At 55.9% G+C, this 24095-nt stretch overlaps 4 protein-coding genes across 4 annotated transcripts; 1 reads left to right on the plus strand and 3 right to left on the minus strand.

The window, feature by feature from the left end:
- Positions 1-283: 283 nt before the first annotated feature.
- MONBRDRAFT_29170 (uncharacterized protein) lies at positions 284-3316 on the plus strand (the record flags this gene model as incomplete). The annotated part of the gene is made up of 15 exons (XM_001749596.1): positions 284-355; positions 445-520; positions 631-779; positions 854-904; positions 985-1058; positions 1176-1318; positions 1409-1455; positions 1571-1684; positions 1766-1852; positions 1943-1999; positions 2077-2193; positions 2464-2551; positions 2627-2787; positions 2955-3194; positions 3290-3316. The coding sequence occupies 15 exons, from the start codon at positions 284-286 to the stop codon at positions 3314-3316; spliced, it is 1503 nt and encodes a 500-aa protein (XP_001749648.1).
- A 972-nt stretch (positions 3317-4288) lies between these two features.
- On the minus strand, positions 4289-5464 carry MONBRDRAFT_11800 (uncharacterized protein; the record flags this gene model as incomplete). Its single annotated transcript, XM_001749650.1, has 3 exons — positions 4289-4593; positions 4691-5174; positions 5264-5464. 3 exons carry the CDS (start codon positions 5462-5464, stop codon positions 4289-4291), a joined length of 990 nt encoding a protein of 329 aa, XP_001749702.1.
- Positions 5465-6232: 768 nt separating this feature from the next.
- MONBRDRAFT_11801 (uncharacterized protein) lies at positions 6233-12333 on the minus strand (the record flags this gene model as incomplete). The annotated part of the gene is made up of 10 exons (XM_001749651.1): positions 6233-6400; positions 6488-6596; positions 6682-6844; positions 6948-7029; positions 7147-7336; positions 7432-7496; positions 7615-7663; positions 7755-7911; positions 8372-9631; positions 10608-12333. The coding sequence occupies 10 exons, from the start codon at positions 12331-12333 to the stop codon at positions 6233-6235; spliced, it is 3969 nt and encodes a 1322-aa protein (XP_001749703.1).
- Positions 12334-13395: 1062 nt separating this feature from the next.
- MONBRDRAFT_29172 (uncharacterized protein) lies at positions 13396-23941 on the minus strand (the record flags this gene model as incomplete). The annotated part of the gene is made up of 31 exons (XM_001749652.1): positions 13396-14061; positions 14162-14369; positions 14475-14566; positions 14665-14925; positions 15019-15330; positions 15426-15533; positions 15648-16139; positions 16245-16597; positions 16653-16890; positions 16971-17126; positions 17260-17381; positions 17473-17582; positions 17680-17746; positions 17841-17979; positions 18111-18224; positions 18458-18513; positions 18803-18858; positions 18899-19240; positions 19404-19510; positions 19635-19692; positions 19781-20484; positions 20540-20734; positions 20874-21002; positions 21143-21238; positions 21362-21919; positions 22114-22301; positions 22419-22746; positions 22975-23030; positions 23110-23236; positions 23353-23655; positions 23801-23941. The coding sequence occupies 31 exons, from the start codon at positions 23939-23941 to the stop codon at positions 13396-13398; spliced, it is 6882 nt and encodes a 2293-aa protein (XP_001749704.1).
- Positions 23942-24095: the final 154 nt, after the last annotated feature.

Consider the following 24095-nt stretch of genomic DNA (forward strand, 5'->3'; position numbering starts at 1 on the left):
GCCGCCTCCACTGCACTCCACTGCCACAAACACAGAGTGAGAGCGCTGCGCGCGCTGAGAGAGAGAGACAGAGACAGAGAGAGACGTAAGTGATAGTGTGTCAATGGTTCGACTTTGGTTCACCACATCGCTTGATACCTGACTTTTTTTTTTCACCACATGTAGTAATTTAACATCCGTATGTACATAAATGTTCAAATACTCTCAAACTCATTCTCTCAAACTCATTCCCACACACACACACACACACACACACACACACACACACACACACACACACACGATGGCGGTGGCAGGACCTCGAGGCTGGATCTGGGGGGTGTTGTGCCTTGTAATGGCTGGGGTTTGGGCCAAGGTAAGTGTGTGTGATCGGGCTGGCCAACTGCGTCTGCAAGCGCGCAAGCGTGTCAAGCATGGCGGCTCACACATGTCATCTTGGGGTAGGAGACGGTCTTGCTGCGCGAGACCTTTGAGGACTACAGCCTGAATCAGTGGACTCGATCCGGGGCCACCAAGCCAGGTTGGCCCGTGCAACAGTGGCTCGAAGCGCGAGAAACATTGAGCTGCAAGCATGTGGGCTTTGTAGCCAGCAATAACCCCGAATTTGCTCGCGCGGCATTGACTCTACAGGGGCGAGCGCTGACATTGCGCAGTATGCGGGTCGCTGGGCCTTGTCCAATGGTTCGCTGGTCATGAAAGGAGCCAACCAACACTATGGTCTTGCCAAAGCCTTGGATAGCCCGTTTTCCTTCAAAAATGGTCTACCCCTTGTTGTCCAGGTATACCCGCCACGACCACTCGCCTGTCACATGGCTCTCACCTTCTCACGCCATCGTCCCCGGCTTCTACCTAGTATGAAGTGCGCTTCCGCCAGGTCATGGTTTGTGGCGGCGCATACATCAAGGTAGGTTCCTCACCGCGTGCGCCAGTAGCACTCGCTGGCATCAACTCATGTGCCTCGCTATCGTAATTCTTGGCGACCAGCTACTTGAATCGACCGCAGACTTGACCCAGCTCAACGACAAGGCCCCTTTCACCATCATGTTTGGCCCAGACAAGTGCGTGTGTCCCTCTCTTCGGGTTTTTTTTTCTAATCTGATGTGGCCTTGTTCAGTGCTTTGCCAGAGAAAACTTGTCATCCAGTCTTAAAGTCGCCGCTGTGTGGGCTCATCCAGGTGTGGAGATGATGCAAAGTTGCACTTTATTTTTCGCTACCCGCACCCGCGCACCGGTGTGATGCGCGAGGTTCATGCCCGCCGCATCGAAAACGTCGAAAAACTCATCTATACTGACAAGAAGACACACCTCGTGACGCTTGGTACGCTGCCCCGCCTATGTCGGCGCTTCAACCGCACCTAGCATCTCGTCCAACAGCGCCAAGCAACTCACTGATGCTTGCCATCACCAGTGCTCAAACCCAGCGGGGAATTTGCGCTGCGCATCGACCGCAAGCAGGTTGTTTGGGGGGTTTTTTTTTTTGCAACAAACTCGTGAGCAAATTTTAATCATCGTCGTCTTGCAGACTCATCGTCATACGGGCTTGATGCCAATGTGACCACCACGCGACTAGGTGTTGCAAGGCGACATGGCTAGCAGCGAAGACTGCGATCCCCCGCTTCTGCCCCCAGCCGAAATTCCTGACCCCAGCGATCAAAAGCCCGCCGATTGGGTTGATGAAGAGTTTGTAGGTTTCTCCCGCCCAATCTTGGTGCCCAGTCACTCGTGGTGACACAAACCCATTTTTCCATAAATTTCCCTTGTATAGATTGATGATCCCACCGACCAAAAGCCAGCTGATTGGGACGAGGAAGCACCTCAGTATATTCCGGACCCTACTGCACAAAAGCCCGAGGTGGGTCTGTCCCTTGGCACCAGGCGAAATACACAACGGTCCTATTGCTACCTCGTCCGACTGACTGGCCAACATTCACTTTGACTACAGCTTTGGGATGAAAATGAACCGAGTATGATTCCAGACCCAGCTTCGGAGCGCCCAATGGTAAGCGATGCAAGGCAAATCCAGCTCTTCAATGGAAGAACGTGAGGTCCCTTTCACGTGGCATTGCTCTTCGGCAGGACTGGGACGATGAAGAGGATGGCGTTTGGGAGTCGCCACGCATTCCGAACCCAAAATGTGAAATGCATGGCTGTGGGCCTTGGACAGCGCCGTCCGTTGCCAATCCGCAGTTTCGTGTGCGTGCCACCAAAATGTGGCCTACTGGCTTTGATTCGCCGCTGGAGCAGTATTCGCACCTCATGCAATGGTTTTGCACGCATTCAAACTTGACAGGGGCGCTGGACGCCACGCCGCATTCCCAACCCGGCATACAAGGCATGGAAACCCGAACTGCCCAGACGCTCCATGCCCACCCCCCCCCCCCCCCCCAGACGTCTTTCGCCACCATGAACCCTTGGCTCTTCTGACGAGAAATGAACCCTCTTTATGTGCTTCCTGTTCATCAGGGTGTCTGGCAACCTCGTCGTCTGCCCAACCCTGACTATTTTGAGGACGCGGCGCCATTTGACAAACTACGAGATATCGGTGCCGTCGGTAGGCCTCATGCTCCTTTGCGGGCTTGCTGCTCGCCTGCCGCCAATGCTCATTTGCTTCTACCCGCCCTGGCAGCGTTTGAGCTCTGGACCATCACCCCAGATGTACACTTTGACAATCTTATCGTAACCACGGATGAGGCAGAGGCAGACCAAATGGCTCGCGAACTCTGGTTGCCAAAGCACACAAATGAGAGCTCTGGTGAATGGCACTTTGGGCCCTTTGAACCTATTGTGGTGTGTGCCGTGCTGGGCGAACCAAGATTTCGCACGCACACACTCACACACACTCGCACAACATCTCCCTTTCGATTCTAAACCCCCCCTCCTCCTCCTCCTCCTCTTTCGCTGCCTCTTGTCATCCCCCCTCCCCTCATGCACACCTGCACGGTGGTCGTCGGCAGGAATTGCTATTGGAGTGGATTGACGAAGCAAACGCCAACCCTTTGCTTTACATCCTATACACGGCCGGCCTGTCCCTGGTGGCCGCTCTGCTCATCTTGGTGTGCTCCCCCAGCAATGACGCCACACCGTCTTCTGCTACCGGCCAGAAGCAAGAGAACAACGCTCGAGCCCACGCTCGGGACGAGCAGGACGATGGGCCTACCAGTCCAGCATCCGAGCCCACGGCCAACGTCCGCCGGGTATGTCCCTGTCACGCTGGAAGCGTTGGTAAATTCCGTGGGCTCCTGCGCGGCCTGTCAACAGCTGATGATGCTTCGATTTGTGCGGTTTGCAGCGTCACACACGCGCTTCGGCCGAATAGAGCGCGGCCAGTGGCACGCGGCGTTACCCGACAAGCAATTCAGAAATTCGAAATCAGCACCATCGGTGTTCGGTACTCGATTTGCTCACCATCCCCTTGTTGAGACCAGCGCAATGTGTACATGCGCCAATTGCACCAGCAACCACTGTCACAATCAAACACCAGGACAAGAAAGCGTGGAATTTTGCGTCCTCCAAGAGCCAAGAGCAAAGACACACATATGGTCGGGTGGTCACTGAGGCAGGGGCAGACTTGCGATTATTGCCTGTTCAGGCCTATGCTGCTCGCGGCTTGACCTGTGGTGCGACCCCTTGCTGTGATAGGAAACGAGAGGTAGACGCCAGATTTTCCGCCACAGTGGCAAAGTGAATATACTGAATGTTCAAGCGCCGGCAGTAGGCGCGAACAATGGGCGAAATCGCCGCATAGTAACCGTGATGCACCCGAGGAAACAGGTGATGCTCAATCTATCGAATTGCCGGGGAAAGCGGCGTAGCAGTCAGTCCCGAGTCCCAGCAAGATTCCAGCCATGAGTTGCCCTTGGGCACCTTTCACAATCATTTCTGCTCTTGCCCATGAAAGGTCGCAAGCGTACCTGATAGTTCAGACCACCGTTGAGCTGAGCAAGCCAGGCTCCTCCAACATTGCAAGACGTCAACACTTGGCGGCGCAAGAGCGTATCCTTTTGAGGTGACTTTTCACCGAGAGGATCACGCGCCGGCACCAGCTACACAGCAAAAGGGTTGCTTCGTGAGATCACTCTGGGCGTAAAGCTTTGACTGTTGCTTCTTTGTACGCCCTGCACAACTCTGCTGCATCGCTGCGAGCCGAACCTGATGATCCATGACGTGATAAACTTCTTCAAAGTTGTGGCTCAACAGGAAAAAGAAGGCCAGATAAAAGCCACCGACGGTCGCCAGGACCAGCAAGCTGGGTAGCCAAGCCTGCAAAGCAAAGTTGAGGCGATAGACATTAGTTTGACGCCCAGTCAAACGCTTCATGAAACATGAAGGGAATGGGCCGCGTGCAGGCGAGCGCGTGCACGATGAACATGTGCTGTGCACGAAAGCAACTTGCCTGCCAACCATGGAGGTAAACGGGAATGGCAACAAGCCGGACAAGCCAGCAAATACGAGCCAGGACTGAAGACCACCAACGCCAACCGGGCACGGTACGCGAGATGGGTACACCCTCGTACATGTTGAGCAAAAGGTTATACCAATCGCCGATGATGACTTTGGCGGCGTAGCCAGCCTCGAGGGCGAGAAAGTAAAAGCCTGCGCACGAGCCCACAAAGCATGAAGAGAGTTTGAGCCAGGCGAATGAGGGACCGCATGATCCAAGCCGGCACCCGCTATCGGTGCAAAGTAGTACCTTGGAGGGATTGGAAGAACCAACGAGAACGAAGGGGGCTAAAGCGAAGGACAGGGTTGTCCATCATATCCCGGTCATGGTCGAGATCGTTGCATTCAATGTGGTGGATCGTGGTGTGCTGGTGCAGCCAGAGGAGAGAGTTGCCACCAATCCAATCCTGAGTCATGCCCAAAACAATGTTGATCCAAGGACGCTGAGACACAGCGCCATGATTGGCATCGTGTTGGATGTTGAGGCCGATGAGGGCAAAAACAAAGCCGAGAAGCGCGGCCAAAAATACGTTGGGCTCGCGAACAACTGAGACCTCGAGGACCACGGCTGCAACAAGGATCAGTGCCACCTTGAGGTAGTACACGGGTGGAGCAAAACCTTTGCCTCGCCCCGTTTTGTGAAGAAACTCGTTGACCTCGCGGCACAAGTTCAAAAAATCGGGATCATCCTCACTCAGGGATGAGGAGGCCACGGGCTCGTGTTGAGCTGCCACCTGGAAAAAGAGAAAGAAAAGCATTTGAGTTGTATATTTGCTAAAGTGGTGACGACGACGCCACGCGTGGTGCTGGCCAGGCGGCTTACCTCCTTTGGCACGGCATAGCCCTGCATTGATTTGTGAGGAAATGTACGTCGATGATAGGTGGCAAAGGCATCGGTGGCATCGCGGCCACCATACAAGCTGACAAAGGTCTTGCCTCCAGGATGACGGCTGGCGAATTCCTTCACATTGTACGGCACGTTGTTGACCCAGACTAGGTCATCGCGCTCCACGGACGACGCCATGACGCTCTGGTCAGATCTACTTTGCCCCCCAAAACACCATTGAGCGTGGTGAGCGAGGCGGAGCATTGATCACGGGACTGAGAAAACGACCGAATTAGCAGCCCAAAATCAAGCAAGGCCTGCTCCCTCGTGTAAGCCTTGGCATCATCAAGCCGATCCGCCCCTCGCCGCGCCCCGTGTGCCAACTTCCGCCGCCGAATCACATCAGCACGTGTTGTCACGCGCGTCAACGACGACGATCAGCACACAAACATGATCCCGCTTTCACACACACACACACACACACACACACACACACGCGCGCGCGCTCTCTCGCTTATCAAACCCCCAGCCCCAACCACAAGCCAGACAGCCCAGCAACCAGCCATCTCGACAAAAAAACGACCACCAAGATAACCCAGGTAAGAGCAGCCAGCATCATCGTCCCCCTCCTCCCGCCGCCTTCGCCCCCCACCCCCCATCAACACACACACACACACACACACACACACACACACACACACACACACACACACACACGAGGCACCGATGCAACTGACAAATTTCAAGAAAAAAATGAATGAAAAAAAAAGTTTAAAAAAGAAGTAAAACACTTTTTATGGGGCGTCTTGTTCTTTGGGTATCCGGGGAGGTCGCTGAGGCGGTGCTGATACCATGATGAGGCTTTCAAACTGGATCAAGGCTGGGTCATCAGCGGGAAGGACTGAAAGAGGACAGAGTTTTTATCCAAGCAAAGCCATTGATTGTCGTCGAGAGATCAGGCAAGTTTTAGCAGGCTCCTTCGCTGGGCGTGGGCGCTTCATCGAACCGACAAACAACGTCGTACATGTTAGCATTCAGTCGCTTGGCCAACCAAGCATTCTTGATCATGGCGAGCTTCAGCACATCGCAACGAAAGCGAGCGTCCCAGTTGGTGTGCAGTGCCCGACCCATGCCCTACGAAATTATCATCGAGGGGTTTTTCGACGTGAGAACCTCTGCTTATGTGCACACAAACACAGACTTGGCAGAGGGCGCAGTTACCTCAATCACCACCAGGTCTGCGTCTTGACTGGCTTCGGCCAGCTCCCGATGGACCCGGCTCAAATCAATGCAGGGCGATCCCGAACCATTTTCCATGACACAGAGTCGCCTGCACCAGCGGAAATCAGGTGGCAGGACTCATGAGCTCACGCGACCGAGTCAATGTGAACCCGAACACAGTCCGCTTTACACACCCGTCAGACCAGGCATTGCGGATGGTCTCGTCCTTCGTCGCCACCAGATCCAAAAGTAGGCGCAACTCCTCCGCCGTAATGTCATTCAGCACCGCTCGCGTGTTTGCAGATAAGATAACCTTGGTGCCACGAAGCAGCAAATGGCGTGCCAGCGGTAACATGCCTGCGTCAAAATCACGACATCCAACCAATTAAAAACGCCAAATTAGCTTTGCTGCGCAACGCAAGGTAAGGTTGAGCTGAGTCACGGTCAAACGTGGACGCACCAAGGAGGACGTCTGCACCGGCATTATCCACGAAAAGGACCGCTTTTTGATAAGGGTGCTTCTCAGCGCGCTTCAACCAACGCTGAACAAGGAGGTGGCCCAGGGTAAGACAAATGCAGCTCCTTCAACCGCAGAAGAAAGATTCTGCCGAGTGTCTCAACCAGACCCATGGGAACAACACAGACACACACACACACACCTCCACGTCATTCACACTCCACGAGCCGTTGTGAATGCGAGCACGTTCCTCGCTGAAGCGAATCTCCTGTCGATCCAGACGCTCGGCCACCGCCACGGCGCCCCAATCAAAGCAGTTACCCGCCACGGCACCTTCTAAGACAAGACGCCCTTGCTCTTGCATTGAAACGGCGTCCAGTTCAGCCAGCCACCTGTGATATGAACGAAGAACAATCAGACAACACATCAGCAAAAGTCAGCAAATGCAAATTCAGTCATAGCTTGAAGACAATGAAGTTCAACTTACTCTGGAAGCAAGGTCAGCGCCTCGCGATTTTCGCGCTGCTTGACGTCTGCATACACATCGGCAACCTGAAACGCTTGGAGACACTACCCAAGTCCCATTGCATAAAATGATGCCGCGGGGTGAGTTTTGTTACCAAGAGCGTGATCCTGACCTTGTGCAGAACAGAGTTTCTGGCGCACCCACCTGTTGACGTAGTTCGAGGATGACGCGAACAGAGAGTTCGCCATAGGCACTGCAACAGCCAGCGCGATGCCCGGCAAATCAGCGCAGAAGTGGAGAGGAGGCGGTCCGAGCCAAGGGAGTCAAATAGTTGAGCCTCTGACCTGGGATCATCTCGCAGAATGGCCATGTGCTGCAGGTAATGCTCCTTGAAAGCATCAGCTTTAGTCGCACTGTGTGTCGTATTGAGAACGCGCTCGCGCTCCCGATCAATGCTCTTGGTGAAGCAATCCAGCCAATAGGTTCTGCGATGTGCCAATGCTGTCATGAGTCCAAGCGGCGCAGCAAACTTCACCGGCCCAGTCGGGGCCCTGGTTCAGTCGCTCGTGCTCACACCTGGCATCGGGATCTTGCATCAAATCGATCGTGTCTGGATGATATTGCTTAATGTCTGCAAGCAAGGGCAACGGCTGGAGGTCGTGCGCTCGCAGGTCCAAGGCCACCTACACTTTGAAGCAAACCCGATGCCCTCCACAAGAACATCAAGCCTTGGGGACAGAGCAGCACGCGTGCTGTCTCGCTTTGCTGCCATTGATCATTTGGTCTCCGGTCAAGCGCTACGCACCGAATTGAGGGCGTGCTGAAGGGCAGTGCGGCGCACAAAGTTCTCCACCAAACTGCCACCACGACCTGCATAGAGCAGGTGGCATTGGCGTGCGCGGCCAAGTCATGGCGATACCAGAACTAGAATGATGCAGCGATGAAAGACGGACGGGCTTACGTTCGCGGTTGATGGGTGCGTCCTGGGGTGGTACCGTTTTGGGAGCTGCAGAGGGCGGGACTGCGGCAGGCAGGCTTGGATCCCCGGCAAGATAGCAGCCAACGCTACCGAGGTAACCTTCGTGACGGAGAAAGAGGGCTCGAACCTGACCTTTGCCCCAGTATTGCACGGCCTGGGTGATGGTAGACATGGCCAAGGGCTGAGAGCGGATGAAAAAGCCCGCGAAAAACACGTTCTTGACGCCATACAAACGAGCGTTGAGGCAGGCAATCTGAGCAATGTTGAAACTGATCATCTGCAGGACCGATGCGGAAAGATCCTGTCGCAGCGCGGCGCGCGCCTCCTCTGAATCAGCCTGGTCGGCAGCGCGCGCAGCCTTGGCCAAGCAAGAGGCCGTCAAATCGGGATCTAGGCCCAAAGAAGAGGGTGTATCAACGCCATAAATGTCTTTGACAACCATATCTACGTGTGCGGGTTCGCCCTCGTTGGCGAGCTTGAGAAGCTGTTCAAAGTTGCTTTCACGGGTCAAGAGGGAGGCCAAGCCCCAAAAAGTACCGCCGCCCAGAGCAGAGCCGTCGATGCGCTCAAATTGGTCGGGGCCATCAACCTTGAGAATGCTGACGCCACTTCCGATGTTGACCAAAACGTAGGGAAACTCGTAAGGGCTACGCACAAACTCGCGCTGTGGGACAGCTTGGTGGCGATAGCTAAAGGCCTCGTCTGCCACGTTGGCGAGCAGAAAGTTGGCGCCGCGCACCAGGCATTCCATCTCGCCCAGCTTGCGCAGGGGAAGATCAAACATGGCTTGTATTTGATCAAGGTATTTGTAAGCACCGCCGCCTGTCGCATGAATGACCTGCCCGCGACTGGCTGGACCAGCAGCTTCGAGCTGCTGCTTGAGAAAGGTCAGGCAGTCCTGGATGTTGCCAGTTTCAAAGTAGCACAGCTCGAGCGATGGCTGCTGCACATCACGGGTGCTGGCGTGATATGGCTCGCCAGGCTCACCCGATTCGCTGCGCCGCAGTGCGGGCGTCACGACTTGAGCCTGCCCATCGCCACGCGGTGTGGGCGGGGTACGACTGCTATTACTCGCCGAAGTGTCACGCGTGCCATTCTCAGCCGTGGGCATATCCAAGCCGTCATGCTCCACCACAGCCGCGGCCCCCTCTCGCGAGCCAGCCTTGACTTGCTGAGAGGGTGTAAAGGATGTAGCCCGAGCCTGGTGCGACGACAAGTACGCCACCTTGGCCAGCGAACCGCCTAGCGAGTTTAGGTACAGCCACGTGAGCGAAGCAAGCGACAGCCCCACACGCCTTCAAGACCCAGCCGATCCCACGCTTGCCAAGCTTCAATGGTCTACATGCCCCCACTTGCCCATGCCCCCCCACCCGTAGCCCTCTACCCGCACCGTACCAATATCAATGGCAAAGGCCACCTGCTCCGGTAACGCCATCCTCCTCCGCCGAGTGTCTCTCTCCCTCTCTCCCTCTCCTTTAAAAAACTGAATGCGGATGTTTTGTTGCTCTTTTGTAACTCTCTCTCTCAAGCTCTCAAGCTCTCAAGCTCTCAAGCTCTCAAACTCTCTCTCTCTCTCTCTCTGTGACTCTCTCAAACCGCAAACTCTCTCACTCAAACTCTCTCTCAAGCTCTCAAGCTCTCAAGCTCTCAAGCTCTCTGAACTTTCTTACGCGTCGAAGCACTGAGGAGGGTCGGCTGGAAGGTTGGCGCCGCGGGCTGGGTGGCTGAGTCTGAAAGGCATTGATCGACTCTGATTGGTGCATTGGGAGACAAGTTCCAAGTCGATTCTGAAAAACAGTTTCAGGACACATACACACCATGTGGGACAGTACACCACACCACACTTCACATGAAGGAGAGGGCTTTGAAAAATCAAGGTAAGCGGGCTCCCCCGGAGAAAAAAAAAACTCAAAGGGCGCTCAAACAAGAACAAACAGACTCGCTCATTCAACAAAAAGCGCGCCGAGAAATCTCGGCACATCGGCTCAATCAAATAAAAAAAAAAAAGGAAAAAAAGGGGGGGAAAACGAAGAAGAAAAGAACGTCATCAGAACTCAAGACAGGCAAAGGGCAGCTGGCGGGGCAAAATTCAGGCACGCACTGGTGTCGGTGAGCCCCTGGGATAGCCGCTAAAAACGTGCAAAAAGGGACCATCATAGGGGCCAGTCGGGCCACAAACTGGGACCCCTCCCCTCCTACACTACAGTGGCCTGGATACCCGTTGTTGGAGCAATGCCCATCATGGCTGCCTCATCCAATGAATGGCGCCCGCCGTGCCTAGAAGTCAGGGAGCGGTTGGTAGCTGCCCGAGCTTGGCCAGCACTCGGGGGTGTGCCATCATGGCTGACCGTGCTACCAAAGGCACGGGCCAGCGGGGGTCGACGCCGCGGCATGGAGAGACGGCGGAATGTCGTTGAATCGGCGGAAAGTGACAAGGTCTGTAGTTGTGGCTCGGGCGTCTCCACTGGCGTACTGATCAAGGTGGTTGTTCGCGGCCTGCCGCCTCCTTCGGAGGTACTCGGCCGAGGCTCCGTGGGTGCCATGGGCAATGAGCTTGCACGATACATGGTTTCCGCCCGCCTCTGATCGGTGGCCAAAGAGGTGACGCGGCGCGGAGCGCGAGCGGCTGTCGCGCTCCGAGATGGAGCTCGAGATTGCATGGTGCTAGATCGATGCACCGGTGCTTGCAAGGCCTGGGGCGTGGGATAAGGCGGGGCCAACTCGCGCCGCTGCGAGGGTTTGGGAGAACTTGGTGAGCGAGCCTCGTTGTGTTTTGTAGGCTCCAGAGCCCGCTTGCTCTCGTCGGCGGCCCGTGAAGGCTCACGGGAAGCGTCCACAAACCACGAGTGCTTGGCCTTGAGAAAAGCCGCCACATGAGCCAATGTGGGTCGCCGGGTTGGATGTGGGTTGAGCATGGCAACCAAAAGCTCAAGAAGCTTGGGGCTCAGCAGCTGGATGTTTTGCGCTTTGCCGGGCAGCTTACGAGTCAGGGTGAAGCGTGAATATTCAGAGTCACGACGGCTTGCTCGATCCCAAGGGAGATCCGCAAAGAGAACAGCATACCACGTCAGAGCAATGGCCCAGATATCCTGCGCAGTGGAGCAGGCCTCGCCCTGCAAGACCTCGGGCGCCAAGTAGATGTCAGTGCCAGGAATTGAGGCTCCACGATGAATGTGTCCCACCGCCACAGCCGTTCCAAAATCATGAAGCACCAAATTGTTGTTCTCGTCAATCAGACAATTGTCCGGCTTGATATCACCGTGAACCATACCGCAGGCCTCGAGGCCCTGCGCGGCCTTGACCAACTGACTCATCCAGCGATGCGCCACCCGAAAAGTCACAACAGATGCCGAGGCTGGTCGGACGTGGGAATAGAGGGAACCATTGGGCATGTAATCCATGATCAAATACAGGCGGTGCTTATCGTGGAAGTGATCTCGAAGCTGTGCAACAAAGGGATGACCTTGCAGTTTGCTCATGATCTTGACCTCAGCAGCGTAGTCCAGCTGATGGCGACGACTCAAAGCGATGGCTTTGATAGCCACCACGGCATTCCGTTTCATGTCCGTCGCCTTGTAGACAATGGCAGTTGCACCGACGTCAACCTTCTCCTCGAGGCGATATCGCTCATGAAGAATCTGTGGGGGTGGCTCGACGGTGGAGTTGGACGCTGGCGCCTTGTCAGCGCCAACAGTCGCTTCTTTCTTATTGGCAGGCATCGGATCGGTGCCGTCTTGAGGGAGGCGGGTCACAATTCTAACCGTCGGCTCTGGCCGACCGAGAGGGCAACGCACGACGTTGACGACGTCTAGACAACAGCAAGCAAGCAGATATGGGCCCAACGACATGTTCATGTGAGTCAAGGCCGAGGGGCTAAACCGCATGTAAGATGGAGCCGGCAGGCGAAGAGGAGGACCAATTGGCCGCCGTGGCTTTTCCGACATCTCTTCGACCCGCCTTCCTTTTTTCTTTCTTCAAGGCAAAAAGTGAAGCAGACCAGGCAGCTTCCCTCAGAGCCCGTGCGCCCTGGAACGCTCCACTTGAAGCTTGAATGTCTGGGCGTACCTGGTTTCAAGGCCGGCGCTTCCGTGTCAACGAAAGCACCCGGCCGGAAGGCTATGGCCGAGCGTTAGTGGCCTCTTGCTCCAAAAAGTGCCGGCACCTCAACTCGTCGCACTGACACAACTGACGACTTGAGCAACCGAACCAGGGCTCTCTAGCAGCGCTCTCGCTGAGCCTCCAGCCTCACCGCTGCTGCCGCCACACCATCCAAGACGCGCTGCCGTGGACACACACACACACACACATACACACAAACACACGCTAAAGTGAATTCTCTCCGCTTTACCCCCTTTTCGTGCATCGGAGAAGAGATGACCCTACGCCTGCTTGTGCTTGGAAGAGACAGTCTCGCGTTGGAGAGCTGGAAGAAGAGGTGCGCATAGAGTCTCTTAATCTCACAAAGAAAAACACAAGCTACAAAAGAGATACAGCTCGCTTGATTCACAAAGATAGAGACATGTCACCATGATGCTTTGCACGCAGAGAGGAAGCTTCCATAAGAACGCTCATCGTCTTCGTTCGTGCCCCCTGCTGCCTTTTCACACCTTGAAAAAGAGCGAGACAAACGTCACACTTGAAACGCATTGTTTGACTGAAGCGTCAGCACTCCCCACCCCCTGCATCTTCTCATTCTTAAGCTTCATCTTCTTTGCTTGAATTGCTTAAGGAACTAGCTTGAACAGTCTCAGGCTGCTGCTTCTTCCTTCGTTTCTTCCTCATCTTTTCCAGGGCCCATACTGACAAAATCATGTGCACCATCGACCCGGAATGTCAAGATCAATGGTCAAGCACGACACAACTCTCCCAGAGTACATAACGCTTTGACCATGGTGCTGGGGCACACAGCACACACACACACACACACACACACACACACGTGCGCGCGCACACAAAGGCACTCTTGTCTTCTCTGTCTCTCGATCAAAATCAACCAACTTGAGCCACTATGTTGGAACAAACCATTGCTTCTTCTTCTTCTTGTCCTCTCCAGATTGAATGTCCTCGTCCACCTCGTGAGCAATGGTGGTCGTCGCGCCGAGGACGGGTGTACCGGCGTCCTCGTCGTCGCTACTGGCCTGGCTATCACTGCCACCATCGCCATCACCATCAGCCATCATGGCGGCTGGATTCATCAATAGCGTTGAACCCACGTCCAAATCGTCGTCGTCGTCTTCGCCTTGATCATCATGGAGGTCCTCGACACCTCCGCCGTGGCCATCTTGGACACCGCTGGGCGCATCATCGCGCTGACGAATCGAAAGCGCCTCACCTCCCGTTTCCAGCCGCATCGAGGCCAGATGCGCCTGCATGGAGCGCTGGATACTCCGGGAAAAGTCGTCTTCGGGTTGTTCCTGTTCCATGCACTGTTTGAGAGTGCTGAGCAAAGCATCCATGTCCTCCTCATCCTCATCGTTGTCTTCTTCACCGTTATCATCGCCGTCATCGTCGTCCTTGCGGGCCCGGCTTACGCCACCAGCAAGGCTTGTGCCAGTCGACCGATCATTGTTTGCTTGCTTAACACCTTCAGAGGCGGCAGGAGGGGCACTGCCTGTATTGTCAAAGTGCTGTCCATCCTGTGTAACCAGAAACAAGAGCTTTTGGAAAAATTCCTGTCCCCACCGTCACCGATTCCAACATTCATCAATGATACGTGAGAGCAGGCGATTGATCATACAACCCTCCAAAAAGTTGCATGTGGCAAACCCAAACCTGATGGTGATCGCGTCCGAGCACCTCCTGCAGCTGCTCTTCCAAGTGGGTGGATTCTTCATCATCGACCTCCTGCATCTCTTGCAGAAGAGCATAGGCTTGCAAAAACTTGTGCTCGCCCAGCTGCTGCTCAAGTTCGGCACGCGCCATCTCGAGGCGCAAAAACACGCTGCCCGTCTGCTCGGCGGCCGCTCGCTTGCGTTTTGGCCTGCGTATGCCCAAAAACATGGTTTAACAAAGCGCCCGGTTACTTCGAGCCCAGCATCCTTTTCCCGCGCGCTTCTTCTGAAATGTTAACACACGCAGGACGCACTTATCCTCTGCGCCGACCATGGCCTTCATCTGTGCCAACATTTGCTCGGTGGCCTGATCATCCTCCGAGTCGTAATCACCAGAAGGCTCCGCCTATCACCACCGGACATACGTACGCCAAACCATGAACTGTTGAAATAGGGCAGGCTCGGGCACAGACAGCTTTATTCTGTTGAGGAGAGGTGCCAAACCTTGCTGGGACTGGCAATCTGGGTTGGCGTGGCTACACCGTCCTCGTCCTCGTCATCATCATCCTCCGACTCTTCAAAGTAGCTGTCATCATCATCGTCATCGTTCGCTTGGTTCTCAGCGGTCTGATCACTGGTGACCCCGGTTTTGGCCTCAGTCTTGCCTGATGGCTTGCTCTCGCCGACTTTGGAACGATGTTGAATGGATTGGCTCATGACGGCCTTCATGGTGGCCAGAAGCTGCACGTAATCCTCGCCGTCATCCTAAACGCGCACCCACAGACAGCAACGTGGCGCGAACTTCATGAGTAAGGCGTGTGAACATCATTCAAATCGTTTGGCAGCCGTTTGACGCACAGCATCAGCCTCCTCCTCATTGTTCTTCTCCTCTTCGTTGTTGTTCTCATCCTCGTTGTTCTCCTCCTCGCCATTGTCGGCCTCCTCTTCGTGCTGGCTGTCCTGCTTCTCTGGAATGATGGTCGCCTCGTGCGTGTCGGCGGAGTGTTCCTCGTCCTCTGTCCCCGCTTCAGTTGGAACGGGGGAATCGGCCACGATCGTCCCCAAGATGGGAATGTTGACCTGCTGCTGCTTGCCCCACATACCCTTGGCCTGGTGTTGCTTGGCAGCCCGACGCCGCTGCAAGCTCTCGAGCAGCTCCTGCTCAGAATACTATCGGTTACAACGTGGTCAGTACCCAAACGAGCGCAATTCGAAACGGCGGCGCTCCAACAGTGACAGGTAGAGGGAAGGTGAAGAAATCTCACCGTGTCCAAGATGCTGCTATGATCCGCCGAAGGCACTTCCCAGGCCTGGGGTTTCGGACGCTGCGCAGCAGCCTCCTTAACCTGCTCGTTTTCGTGATCTTCCAGCAACTAGCACAGGCAAAAGCACGCAATCCATCGAGAAAGATCAGCTCCAAAGCCTTTCCTTATCCAACCCCACACAACACGAGAAATATTGTCATCCGCGGGACTTGCCTGGTGAACATCAATGTTTGCGGGGGGCTCGGAATGCGGTCGTGGTGGGGCGGCAGGCGCATCAGCACGATTGTTGGCACGGTTCACCAAGGTTCGTAGACCAGGTTGGCGCTTGGCTCCGTCGCCGGAGGGGGGCGCTGATGCGGGTGGGTGGGGTGATGAAGCACCCCCAGCGGCGCTCTTGACAGGTGGGGGCGCCGCTGCGGCCATTGGAGTGGGGCGAGCTGCCGGGACCTGTTTGTTATTAATCGGTGCAGGAGCTGGTTTGTTGCCCGACGCGGTGGCCCCGTCATCGTCGTCCGTAAGCCATGAAGGGTCAATGGGCTGCCCACGGGCGCGAGCCTTGTTGATCATGGCCTGCTTTTGGCGCTGGCGGTACTCGCGGTTGACGTCGGCCTTGGCTGGCTGGGCCATGTTCTGTCGCCAAGCCCCTCGCTCGGCCCCGGCAGGCACCATTCGAGCCAACTTCTCGTGGCGCTGACGCACTTCATCTTTGTACTCCTACGGCATGACAAAACCACACAGGTTTACATTCAAGCAGGCCGACCGCATAAGTACGGGCCGAAGGTCGATTCTTCCTCCGCTGAACAATGCATCAAGGTTTACCTGAGCTTGCTTGTTCTTCAGAGCATCAAATGCGCGCACGCGATCATCATCATGGGACTTTTTAGCCTTGTTTGAGCTGCCCGAGCTGCCCGAGCTGCCGGAGGGCTTGGAAAGTTTCTGGCCGTAGACGGCGGCCAAACGCTGCTGCCGGTTGCGTTGCCCGGGCTGGGGGGCATTGTAGACGCTAGCAGCAGAGGCAATGCGACTGCTGTTGCTGCTACCACCACTACCGGCGTGGCCTGAACCCGCGGCTGAGCGACGGCTGTGGCCCGAAGCTGACGAGGACACCCCAGCACGGGAGCGTCGCTCGCGTTCAGAACGAACAGAGCCTCCTGGCATGACGAAACGAGGACCTGCCGTGAGCCAAATTGTTTCCATGCGCAAGACATTGCGCAATAGGACACGTACCAGAGGCTCGACTGCTGGCCATTGAGGCGGCGCTGGTCGGACGCTGGGCACCTGAGCTTGGTCGGCTCAGCTCGGGATCCAACGCGCGAATCTTTGAAGGATCGCTGTGCAAGATGGTGTGCGACATCTCCTTGGCATACAGCGTTTCTCCGAGGAAAGTAGCGATGCGGCGCTTGATGATGGGCATCTCCAAGATGCGGTTGATACTCGGGCGCTGACGCGGGTCACGGTGGAAGCACTATCAAAACAGGTCCAACACGGAAGATGAGATGCAAGCACACCTGCATGCTATTGTGCAGGGCATTGCGTCAGGCATACCATTTCCACCAAGCTGCGCAGACCCTTGCTGTAAAAGGAGGGGATTGGGGGATAGTTGCCACGGATGATTTTGAGAATCAAGCCCTTCATGGACCCAGCCTCAAAAGGATGCTTGAGTGTTGCCATCTCATACAAGATGCAACCCAAAGACCAGATCTGCCGATATACCCCAATCAAAAAAAGCAGCATGAGAAAGACACGCAAAGGTCGATAACTGGTGGAACAGCGAGCTCCTCAAATCAACAAAAGCTGTGCACGGAGGAAACAGAATGGGAAGGCATCAACACACGTCACTCTTGTTGTTGTACGGCTTGTTCTCGCAAATTTCCGGAGAGAGATAGTACGGAGTTCCGATGAAGGTCCGAGCCAATTCGCCCGTGGTTTTGAGCACGCGAGCGATGCCAAAGTCACCTATACCAACCAAAATGTATCTCAATGAGCGCTGAGTAAGGGCCATCAGGGAAATGCTGTGACAGGTGTTGCACTTTTGCAGGATGCGTACCGAGTTTGAGGATGTTGTTCCGGGTCAAAAAAATGTTTTGGGACTTGAGGTCACGATGCAGGATTTTTTGATCATGCACATGCTTGATGGACAAGCACAGTTGCACAAACCTAATTTGATTGTCCCAAAAACGGAGATGTATGAGCACACCGCCACAGCCCAAGCAGGCTAGGGCAGTGAAGCAAGACACCACGCGAAATCACCTACCAATCGAGGATCTGATCTTCCGGAAAGTTGACGCCCTTCTGCGCGTTGATCTTTTGGCACAAGTCACCTTGAAATGAAGAAAAACCAGTTTGCAGCAGCAGGTGAAGGTAGATGGTGGCTCACAGGGGCACGACAAAGAGGAAAGTATCAGGCCTACCCACCACCATCACAGTAGTCCATGACAATGTAGAGGCTCTTGCGCTCCTCGAAAGAGTCATGGTAGGAAACAATGTTAGGATGAGCCATCTTCTTGAGAACGGCGACCTCCTTGCGAGACTCGCGTTGCTCTTTGACCGACATCTAAACCACCAAAGACACGTCAATTTCAAAGCGCAAGGGCCGCAAATTGTCTTTCTTATTCATTCGAGCAGTGGTAAATGGGCAAATGTCCATGTGAACTCAGTTCAGTGGGGTCGTGTTGGAAAACAAACCTTGTTCATCTTGATCTCCTTGATGACGTACTGCTTCTGGCTTGTCTTGTGCTTGGCGAGCAGCGCCTTGCCATAGGCACCTTCGCCCAACGTCTTGATGATCCGGTAGCGGTCCTGTGCAACCCATTGACATGTCCGAGCAGGTACCCCAGGAGGTCAGTATAACAAACAGCGCGAGGAGGTTGACAGGAACGCAGAAACAGAGGTTTCAAAGGGGGTGAATCGAACACCCGCGAAACGCGCAAAGCCAATAATTTGATGCGGGCTCATGCAGCTGCCGTTTGTTTTGCCGAGCCTGTGTGTGCGTGCGCCTGTGTCGTGTGCAGATCAAAGATCGATTGCCGTACCATTTCGGCGGGTCGAAGCAGGGGCGCGGGCTCGTTGACAACAGGTCTCTCTACAACTGATGGAGTCCAACAGGTGTCAACGGCAAGGTCAAAGGCTGAACCATGCTCACAGTGCTCATGAGATCGTCGAGTCAATCAGACGAGAATGTTAAACCCCATCTCCGATGTTCCACCCCGTACTGCCGAGCCACAGACCATGCGAGAAGCTCACTTGTTGTCGCACTGTCTCACGGGTCGCTGCCGTCACACAAGACCCAACCCCTCGGAAAAATAAGTGTGTGTAAAATTCAATTTTCAAAATAACAACGAAAGAAAGACAAACACGTCGAAAGTAAAAAACTTTACATACAAACATCCATACAAAAAAAAAAAAAGAAAGACGACTTTGGTGATCGGCAAATCTAGGCCAAGTTGATGACGAAGACAGAGGTGAAAGGTTACTCGAGCATCGAGGCCATGAGCATGAGCTGCTTGGAGCGAGCGCGCTCCGAATCTTGAGTCATGGCCTGGACGACTTGCAGGGCCTCTCGCAAGCAGCCTTCGCGAGCTGCGTGCGAGTGTTGTTCCAGCTTGGTGGCGACCGCCTCGGTCGAGATGCTCTCAAGCAGGCGTTGCGCCTCCCCCCACGCCACCTTGGCCTGTAGCAGCCGGGTTTTGAGCACCTGGCGCTCTTGACCCAGCTGCTGCAGCAGCTTATGGCCTCGTGCCACGAGCTGCCGGCGTCGGCGGCGCAACTGCTGGCCCTGCGCTGCCAGCCCAAGCTTGGCGTGCCGCCCTTGTATCCTGACGCATTGCCGCCATCAGCCAGCACCCCCAAGGATGGAGGGCAGTTCAGACCAATATGAGTAGAATGGGGTGGTCCGAGCAGCGTGGAAGGGGTAGTCGGGGAGCGACTGTCTTAGGACCGCCCCGAAAAGTCAACCGTTTGGGGAGATCAAGCACGTACATGGTCATCAGGTCGTCATCTTGCTGCTCCAGCGTGGCCAGGGTGGCACGCGCCCGATCTTGAAGGGCCGCGAGCGATGCCGTCTCCACCTCATCCCCCGCATCCGTCTATCACCCCCAACGCCCATCCGCCCGGTAGCGAGGGGTGTAAAAATGTGAGCGAGACACAAGCCCTCCAAGTGGGGAGAAAGAAAGACACCGGTGATCATGCCCGGGTAGCACTTACACGTACCTGAGCAACCTGGTCGGAAGCCACTCGAGGCGAATCGGGCACCGCTGCTGCTTCAAGCCTACACATTAGCAACAAAATGTGAGAAGGGTCGCCTATACCCCAGATCAGCCTAGCGAGAGCATTGATTCAGCCACCCAAAGCCTCACTCGTCATCGAGAATGAGACGCCGCTGAACCCCGGCGCCGTCGGATCGGCGGACATTCGACTTTTGAGCCTTCCACTGCACCACGTCCGGGGTCGGGTCCTGCGGTTGGCCAATCGACAAATCGGATTTGCCCCGCTTGGCTCGTGGCGCGTCGTTGTTGTCCATGACCTGCTTGCGCCGCCGCCCACCTCGCAGCGCCTTGGCTCTTTGGCGTGCCTCCTGCTCCGACAGCTCGGGCGCCTCCGACGGCTCCTGTTCAGCCTGCTCCTCGGCGTCCTCGTCCTCATCAGCATGATCGTCCTTGTGGCGGTTTGGCACAGCCGCACGCTTCTGCCCATGGTTCTTCTTGGTGCCAGCTCGGCGGGTTGTTTGGCGTTGCTTTGATGCCCGCCCCGTTGTGGAAGAGTCCCACTGCTGGACGGCAGCATTGCTTCGTGTACTGCGCTTGCCGCTCCACTTCTTGTTGCCCGCTGACCCGGCTGCTTGCTTGCGCACGACACGCTTCGCCCGCTCTTCCTCTTGTCCTTCTGCTTTCTTGCTCACCAGGTCCGGGCTGGCCGTCGCTTGGCCCGCTTCCGACGACAGGTCCAACGAGTCCTCATCGACGTCCTCTGCAGCTGCAGCTGCAGTCGAGCGGACGAGACGACGACGCTCCGCAGCCTCGAGCACCGCGGCCAGCTCCTCCGTATCCATCGAGTCCTCTGCCTCCGAGTCCATGCGTGCAGCCGCATTGGCCAGCACGCTCAGCCTTGCGCAGCACCTCCCGACGGCGCCTCGCGTTGCCATTGGCGATGGCTTCGACGTCACCATCATCATCACCATTGCTCTGGCCACCATCTGGGCCGCAATCGCCATCGCCATCCTCGGCGTCTTCGTCGTCAATCGCCTCCTGCAAGTCTGCCAGTGTCAGGCCGCAACTCGCCAAAAGCGCCTTGGTATAGGGCTCCTCCCCGATCTGTGGCCAGGCAAATGGCAGGGTGTGGAGCAACGTAACGACGGAGCAGACAACGACAGCACCAGCATGGGGTCCGCATGAGTGCCGTGCGAGTACCGCCATGATCCCGAGCTTAGTGTTTGCGTGCAAGCGGCCAAACCTGAGGCTGTGACGCTTTGGTGATAGGTGCTGGGCTAGTCTCGGGTGGGGTGTCAGGAATGGCTTGCACCTCGCTGCGTGGCGTGCGAACCACGACCAGCGAGCGATAGGGCAATTCGCCCATGCGGCCCTGCGAGTCACGACACGAGTACAAGCTCAGCATAAGGATCATTTGAACTTTCAAGCATTAAGCGATCAATCGACGAGATCGTGTTTAATCGCAGTGTGCCCCCAGACCATGGCACACGCATGTTTACATTGTGTACGCACCCGTTTCCCTGCCGCCTGAGCCTCTGAGGCAGTTTTGGCGCTCTTCAGAGCCTCGAGCTTCTTTTTCGCTTCGGCAAGTGCGTGGTCATATTCAGCCTACCCGATCGCCCCCAAAAAAGCCACCCAGCGAATGAGTCACCCCAGATACAAGCTCAAACTACGCTACATGTCGCGCGCCCCTAGCACCACCAACGCACGCACACACAAACACACACACACCTCTGCTGCTGCTCGTGTCATGCCCTCTGCGGCGTTGCTCTGCACAGAGCCTGGACTTGCATTGCTTGAATCGCTCTCCTGCACGTGTTTCTTGATAAACGGGGGATCTTGCTCGGCTGGCGAGGCAGATGGACGCTGCTTCCCACGCTTGCTGCTCTTGCGAGGCGCCTTGGTGGTGGTGGTGGTGGTACCAGGACGTTGAACGGCTTTGGTGGACGCTGTTGCCGCGGCTGCAGCACCCACGGCGCGTGCTTGCGCACCAGCCCGAGCATCAGCTTGGTTTGGCCGTGGTTTGAGCAGCTCTTGAGACTCAAATTCCTGGCTCGAGGTCAAACCCAGATCTGGATCTGGGTTGTGGCCGAACCTCTTGGTTGGCTCTGGCGACTCTGAGGAACTTTGTTGGTCCGTCTGATTTGCCGGATCCACCTGCGTGGGCTGTTCCGGTGATGCGTGGGAACTCGAGTCGGCGTCCGTGCAGGCTGACGCCGGCCCGTCATTGTCGGGACTTGTGGCACGAACACCCACGGTAACAGAGCGGATTGTGCGCACCATCTTGTCCTAGATGGGCGCACCCACAAAGCATGCACACATGGACAGCACATCAGGAAGCTGGGACCCAATAATCACGGTACAAAGGGGGTCCTTGTCACAAGGCACCAGAGACCAGCTTAGCATGTGGCAGGCTGGCAGTGTGCAGACGTGTCTTCCTTTCGAGACCATGCAGCAGCCACCAAACGTGGTAGCACCCCTACCTGCGCCTGACGCTTGTCAATTCGAATGGGCATGATAACAGCGACCGAGCGCGGCTCCACCCGCTCTTGCTTGTCAGCTCCAAAGACCAGTGCCGCGGCCGGTCCCGGGTGAATCGCCGGCTCAAACGTCAGCGTGACCACACCTGCCAACGGATGTCCTGCTCCCTCTACCTGCACCGTCAGCACATCTGTCACACCACAAATAGTTACGGCAAATCCACAACCAGGGCGAGCATGGATGAGAATGGCAGCCAAGGTGCATGCATCAAGATCGTTGCGTTGCGCCAGCAGTGGGTCGGGCGTACTTTTGGCTGCGGAAAAGCGCGTCACATGCTGAGCCTTGATGACCACAACACAATCGTCCTTGTTGGTGTACGTCAGGCATTGCGAGCGCTGGTTGAAGTGGCAGAGCGTGCGCTCTTCCTGCAAGGCCCGAGCGACTTGAGCACGAGCCTCGTGTTTGATGGAGCGTGCCGTCAGCGATTGCACGCTGGGGTGTTTCACGGCCTGATTGAGCTCGACCAAAAGCTGACAGGCCTCCTCGTCAAAGGCCGCCACGTCCAGGTCCTGAAAAGCCTGTTGCCACGATGCTGGAAACACCCCATCACAATGACCCGCGATGGCCTCGCGATCCTGGGAACCGGTCAGGCAAAGTGATGAGGTGGTTTGCTTTTGTGTGGGTTGGCTGCTTGGGACCGCTGTCGCCTCCATTCACGTGGTGTTGGAGGGCTTGGCAATGCTTTACAGGTCATGGCAAGCGTCATTCGTCTGTGGTGTTTTTTTTTTTTTTTTTTGTTTTTTTTTGTTTTTTTGTTTTGTTTTTTTTTGGTTTTTTTTTATGGTTAAAGCGATGCAGCGTACCTTGGAGCCCATGATGGAGTAGAGAACTTGGAGCGCTTCAAATTGTAGATCAAAGTCTGGTGTTGGCACACAGGTGAGCGTAGAGGGCACGCTTGGACAAGGCAGGAGCATGGGTGGTAGACAAGAGCAACGGACCGCCCAGGGCAGGCAGACGCTGCAAGTGCGTGGCCAACTGGCGATGGTCCAGGTTGCATTCACGTTTGTACAGCTCGCGCTGGTTGGGCAGAGCGCTCTGCATCATGGCGTTGAGGGCTGAGGCTGCCTATGCGTGTTGCCCAAGACGGGAACCATCAGAATCACTTGTTGGGGTATCCCCGATATGCACCCTGCGGTTGGCTGGGGACGAACGGTGGTGAAAAACAAATGATCGAAACGCACCGCGAGTCCACAATCGGGATGGCCCGTGCCAAAGGTCACCTCAAGCAGGGCTTGAATGATGCCGGCCATGATGCGCGAGTGGAGATTGCGGCGCGGCGAGCCGAGGTAGAACATGAGGATGCGCAAAAAGGCCACAGCCACGGCCGTTGGGGCTTTGGGGCCCACAAGCTCGAGAAAATGCTGTTGCCGAAGCGCCTCGCTGATAAAGGTGCTGACACCGCTGCGATCAGACGGGTCCTCGAGCTGGCGATACAGGATCTTGGCTAGCAGGGCCAGGACCTCGAATTTGGACTCGGACAGAGCCTGTGGACTCGATGGGGCAGCGGCAAGTGGTTGAGGACACCAATGAGTAGAATGCAGTCGAAACAGGTGGAACAGTAGATGTGCGATCGGAGAAAAGGGTTGGGACTGCATTTGAGGCTAATGCGAGGGGCCGGCAGAAGCCCACCTGCTGGATGGCTGCCTGTAGGGGAGCATGGTGTTTTTTAAGGATCTTGAGACGGCAGCTGGGGACGCTCAGCAGCTTGTGGAGCCGACTGATGGGCTGGGCCCCACCCAGCGCCGCACTCAGCTCATCCTGCGCGGCCATCACGTCGTGCCAGGAGGGGTCTGACCGATACAACTTTCACCGGCAGCGACGGGAGGGGAGGGGGGAACCTGTCGGCTTTGGTACGGAAGCAAGCAGCGCCAGTGAAAACTGCAACCCGCTTCAAGCTCCATCGTTGTCGTTGTCGTTGCTGCTG

The sequence above is a fragment of the Monosiga brevicollis genome, genomic scaffold, assembly GCF_000002865.3.
Source record: "Monosiga brevicollis MX1 MONBRscaffold_32 genomic scaffold, whole genome shotgun sequence".
NCBI classification, from domain to species: domain Eukaryota; class Choanoflagellata; order Craspedida; family Salpingoecidae; genus Monosiga; species Monosiga brevicollis.